This window comes from Hipposideros armiger, unplaced genomic scaffold (genome assembly GCF_001890085.2).
Source record: "Hipposideros armiger isolate ML-2016 unplaced genomic scaffold, ASM189008v1 scaffold_519, whole genome shotgun sequence".
Taxonomy (NCBI): domain Eukaryota; kingdom Metazoa; phylum Chordata; class Mammalia; order Chiroptera; family Hipposideridae; genus Hipposideros; species Hipposideros armiger.
Window position 1 is genome coordinate 388948 of NW_017731869.1, and position 6007 is coordinate 394954.

General features: G+C 34.7%; 1 protein-coding gene across 1 annotated transcript in view; it reads left to right on the forward strand.

The window, feature by feature from the left end:
* Nucleotides 1–1603: 1603 nt before the first annotated feature.
* Nucleotides 1604–6007, forward strand: part of CD5L (CD5 molecule like) — a 12202-nt gene continuing 7798 nt past the window's right edge. Inside the window, exons 1-2 of the mRNA XM_019668164.1 lie at nucleotides 1604–1619; nucleotides 2803–3162. Of these exons, the coding sequence (XP_019523709.1) occupies nucleotides 1604–1619; nucleotides 2803–3162 (376 nt within the window). The remainder of the gene's footprint in view (nucleotides 1620–2802; nucleotides 3163–6007) is intronic.

Below are 6007 nucleotides of genomic sequence, written 5' to 3' on the forward strand. Positions count from 1 at the left end.
CTGAAGCACAACCTCAAACTATAGCAGAAAAGCTAAGAGTCACTCTTGAGGAACATGAAAATTCACTGCCTCAAGGCAGTGAGAAGAAAAATAGCAAAGGGCTTCGGGATGAACCCTTGCCACCTGAGTACTCTCAGGAGCTGGCAAGGGAGGAACAACAGTACAATCGTGGAAGGGAGGACTCCTTGGATGAGGATGATGAGGAGGATCCTAATCCATCCAGAGATGCGGCACCAGCTCTTGCCGCTTTGGCCAGTCGTCAGCCTAAACCCACACCTCGGAAGGTCCCTCCCCCGCACCCAACGCCTGATGAGCATGTCTCAGGTGCCAGAAGCCCAGTCTCTGAGGTTTCCTGGCCTTTAGAGGATCGGCTTTACGGGCTGACATTAGCATTTAGAACTATAGGTAATAAGTTAATGGAACGTGTTCAGGACTCCCAGGACACTCCCCCACCATTGAGGAAGGCACTCTTGATTCAGAGGTATGGGAAAGGGTTAAAAGGCAGCTTAGAGAAAGACAGGAGCTCGAGGGGCTGGAGAAACCTCCAAACAAGTACTTTCACTTTGGGAACTGGTACAGGACAGCCTCACGGTCAGCTCCGAGGCTCTGTGCCACCCGGAGGAGTAGGGAGAACAGGAGAAAGGGCCCCTTGAATAACTCTTTGGCAGCCGCACTTCCTCTTCTGTATTCGGCAACTTAACAAAAATAAGTCTTAAAAGATTTCTCTAACGCTCAGTAACTTTCAAAGTCTTACAAATAGCCTCAAATGTGAGCATAGGGCTGCTACAGTCTCCGCTTAAGGATGAGGTAACTAAAAAAAAAAAAAAGAGAGAGAGAGAGAGACACCCCCCCTCCCCGCCACTCCTTATTACAGCCTCCTAAAGTTATAAGGACAACTATAAGATCTTCGGTCCTCTCTACAATTATTAATAATTCTGTTTATATATATAGTCTCTGAGGTTTAATTTGTCTATGTTTTATATGTATTATGATGTTTTTGCCTCTGGATGGTACTATCAATTTATAATATTTGATTAGCTAAAAATGAAAGATTAAATACTTTATTAATTAAGATAATAACAATTAACTACTCAGGATCACATAAAATAAATAAATAAATAAATAAATAAATAAATATATTTAAGGCTAATTTCTTATTTTCACCAAGATATGTTAAATAATAAAAGTTATTAAAGATTTTAATAGGTATTTCAAAATAACAAAGTACTAAAATATCAATTATTAAATGGGTCTAAATTTGTCTATTTCTGGCCATCTTAAATTTTTAAATAAATATTTCAAATTCCTAGGAGATATCAATGGGATAAAATTCTTTTTTAAAACCACCCAGTATCTTAGTTTTAGGTGTTTATAAGTATAATGTTAAGTATAATTAATTTTAGGTGTTTTTAAGTATAAGTTTAGGTATAAAAAATAAGGTCAAGTACTTGATTTTAGGTATTTTTAATTATAGGGTTAAGTTTAGTTAACTTTAGGTAATGTTAAATATAAGGTAGTCAATTTTAAGGTTCATGAACTTCATTTGATTGTAGATATTTATGTAAAAATAAGTAATATTGATTAATTTTAGGTATGCTTGGGAATGGGTATAGCCAACTGTAAGTATTTCTTTTACTTTGGAGGTCAGTCACACATTATATGGAGTAGTCTCGTTGGTGAGGGGGATGCCTTTCATCCTTCCAGACCAACTCCACAAAATTATTCTCAACATCATAAACATAAAAAATTTCTTATTCCAAAATTCACCAGTATAATTTATTTAATCATTCTTTTATATTCAATCATAGAGACTTGGCTATAGTAATATAAAACATATACCCGTCTATCCCTAGCATTTCAATGTTCCTTGGTTGAGTTAATGCTTTTCTCTTTCAGTCTATATGAAAATCTGTTTCTCTTCTACACACACACACACACACACACACACACACACACACACACACACTCTTCAAACAACCACTAAACATTTGTTGAATAATGTATCCTGTGTTTGGGGCTTGGGGTGGAGTTATGGGGAAGAAATGAGCTCACAAAATTTAATATATGCTTTTTCACTTCTGAAGGCATCCACTATCTAGTTAGACAGGAGATGCTCATAAGAAACTAACACAACACAAATACATATACATTTATATATATAATATATATATATATATGTTATAAATAAAACTATATATACTTATAAATAAAACTATATATAACTATATAATTGTATTTTTTGTTGTATTCCTTTACTCCCTTCACATAATTACTTTCTATGTATTAATTCTCCCACCTCTGTATATACCTTCTTCCCCATTAGACTGTGATTTTGCTGAGGGACTAGTTCATGTCTTCTCTTTGTCACCCTCCAGTTTGTTACCAGGAAAATAATCTCTAAATATTTGTGCTCTGATGCTGAGGCCTCATTCCTACTTCTTAGAAATATTAAAGGTTGAGAGCACTAATCTGGGATACTTGGGTGATAATGCTAAAACTGAACAAAAAGGTTTTGGTCTTGGACACAACATATGTTACTTTTGTATTTTTATTTTTAAAATCTATGCAATGTCTTTATATGCTTTTTATTAAAAAAAATGAGAATATAAATTTAAAAAATATTTTAAAAATTAAAAATGCTACAAAAGTAATTAATGATTTATTTAACTTGGAACTGAGAAATAGCATTCACTTCATTGATTCACTCATCTGTTCTTTCAACAAGCATCTATTAGTCAATGCTAAGCACTATAATATACATTGTACTAACACCAAGAACCAAGAGATATGTTTTCTGAGAAGACTGTGCTCTTGTAGGGAGTAGACACTTTCTCTTCTCTCCCCCTCCAGGGAACCTGCGGCTGGCTGACGGCCTTGGGCGCTGCAAGGGGAGAGTGGAGGTGAAGCACCAAGAACAGTGGGGCACCGTGTGCAATGCAGGCTGGAACCTATCAGCTGCAAAGGTGGTGTGCCAGCAGCTGGGTTGTGGGAGGGCCACGCTGACCCAAAGATGCTGCAACAAGGCTACCCAGGGCCAAGGAACCATCTGGCTGAGCCAAGTGTCATGCTCAGGACAAGAACTCAGCCTTCAGCATTGCACTTCTATGCTTTGGGGGAAGAACAACTGCACCCATGATGAGGACACATGGGTTGAATGTGAAGGTAATGCCTATGAGTCCAGAGCCTACATTCACTCGTGATTTTTATTAAATGGAATTCTATTCAACCAATGATTACAGAGAATTACTCATGTCTCAAATGACCTTGACTGTTACTTAATTGTGCTGATCATCAATTCTCTTGTTTTAATTTTTTTATTTATTGTAATTTGTTTACAGTTAGCATTCAATCTTATTTTATATTACTTTCAGGGGTACAGCATAGTGGTTAGACATTTATATAATTTATGAAGTGATCCCTTGATTAGTCTAGTAACCACCTGGCACTATGCATAGTTATTACAGTATTACTGACTATATTCCCTGTGCTGTACTTTACATCTCCATGACTATTTCGTAACTACCCATTTGTATGTGTTAATCATTTTACCTTTTTCACCCAAGACCTCAACCCCCCTCCTATCTGGTAATCATCAATTTATTTCTGTTTCTATGAGCCTGTTTCTGTTTTGTTTGTTAATTTATTTTGTCCTTTAGGTTCCGCATATAAGTAAGATCATATAGTATTTGTCTTTCTCTGTTTGAATTATATCACTTAGCATAATACACTTTAGGTCCATCCATGTTGTCGCAAATGGTAAGATTTCACTCTTTTTTTATGGGTGAGTAATATTTCATTGCATATATGTACCACTTCTTTATCCAGTTGTCTATGGATGGGCACTGAGGTTGCTTACATATCATAGCTATTGTAAATAATGCTGCAATGAACATAGGAGTGCATATATCTTTTTGAATTAGTGATTTGGATTTATTCAGATAAATACCCAAAAGTTGAATTGCTGGGTCATAAGGCAGCTCTATTTTTAATATTCTGAGGAAAATCCACACTGTCTTCCACAGTTGCCACAACCAATTAGCAATCCCACCAACAGTACATGAAGGCTTGTCCACTCCCTGCTCCACATCTTTGCCAACACCTGTTGATTGTTGATTTATTGATGATGATCATTCTAACAGGTGTGAGGTGATATCTCATTGTGGTTTTAATGTGCATTTCTATGATGATTAGTGATGTTGAGCATCTTTTTATATTATTAGTCATCTGTATGTCCTCCGCAGAAATGACTGTTCAGGTCCTTTGCCCATTTTTAAATTGGATTGTTTTTTTGATGTTGAATTGTATGAGTTCCTTATAAATTTTGGATATTAACCCATTATCAGAAGTATCATTGGCAAATATCTTGTCCCATTCAGTCGGTTGTCTTTTCATTTTGTTTGTGGTTTCCTTTGTTGTGCAAAACCTTTTTAGTTTGATGTAGTTCCATTTGTTTATTTTTTCTTTTCTTTCCCTTGCCTGAGGAGATACATCAGACAAAAATATTGCTAAGAACAGTGCCAGAGAGTTTACTGCTTATGTTTTCTTCTAAGAGTTTTATGGTTTGGGATCTTACATTTAAGTCTTTAAACTATTTTGAGTTTATTCTTGTATATGGCATGAGAAGATGGTCTAGTTTCATTTTTTGCATGTATCTGTCCAGTTTTCCAAACACCATTTATTGAACAGAGTGTCCTTACCCTACTGTATATTCTTGCCTCCTTTGTCATAGATTAATTGACCATATAGGGAGCTCTGTATTCTGTTCCATTGATCTATGTGTCTGTTTTTAGGCCAGTATCATGTTGCTTTGATCACTACAGTATTGTAGTATAGTTTGATATTAGGTAGTGTGATTCCTCCAACTTTGTTCTTCTTTCTCAATATTGCTGTGGCTATTCGGGGTCTTTTGTGGTTCTATACAAACTTTAGGATACTTATTCTAGTTCTGTGAAAAATGTCATTAGTATTTTGATAAGGATTGCATTGAATCTATAGATTGCTTTGGGTAGTGTGGACATTTTAATGATGTTAATTCTCCCTATCAATGAGCATGGTGTGTGCTTCTATTTATTTATATGTTCTTAATTTTCTTTCTTTAATGCCATAATTTTCCAAGTAGGACATTTACCTTCTTGGTTAAGTTTATTCCTAGGTATTTTATTTTATTTTTGATGCAATTGTTAATGGGATTGCTTTCTTATTTCTCTTTTTGATAGTTCATTATTGGTATATGAAAATGCAACTGATTTCTGAGTATTAATTTTGTATCTGGGTGATTTACTGAGTTCGTTTATCAGATCTAGTAGTTTTTTGGTGGACTCTTTAGTGTTCTCTCTATATAGTATCATGCCATCTACAAATAATGACAGTTTTACTTCTTTCTTTCTGATTTGGATGCCTTTTATTTCTTTTTCTTGTCTGATTGCTGTGACTAGAACTTCCAATTTTATGTTGAATAAAAGTGGTGAAAGTGAACATCTGTCTTTTTCCTGGTCTTTAGGAAAATGCTTTTACTTTTCACCATTGAGTATGATGTTAGCTGTGAGTTTGTCATATATGGCTTTTATTATGTTTAGGTATATTCCCCCTAGTTTCACTTTGCTGAGAGTTTTTTTTTTAAATCACAAATGGATGCTGTATTTTGTCAAACATTTTTTCTGTATCTATTGATATGATCATATGATTTTTATCTTTCATTTTGTATATGTGGTGTATCACATTAATTTATTTGCAAATATTGAATCAGTCTTGTATCCCAAAGATAAATCCCTCTTGATCATAGTGTATGATCTTTTTAATGTATTGCTTAATTTGGTTTGCTAATATTTTGTTGAAGATTTTTATATCTCTGTTCATCAAGGATATTGGCCTATAATTTACTTCCTTCCTTCCTTCCTTCCTTCCTTCCTTTTTCTTTCTTTCTTTCTTTCTTTCTTTCTTTCTTTCTTTCTTTCTTTCTTTCTTTCTTTCTTTCTTTCTTTCTTTCTTTCTTTCTTTCTTTCTTTCT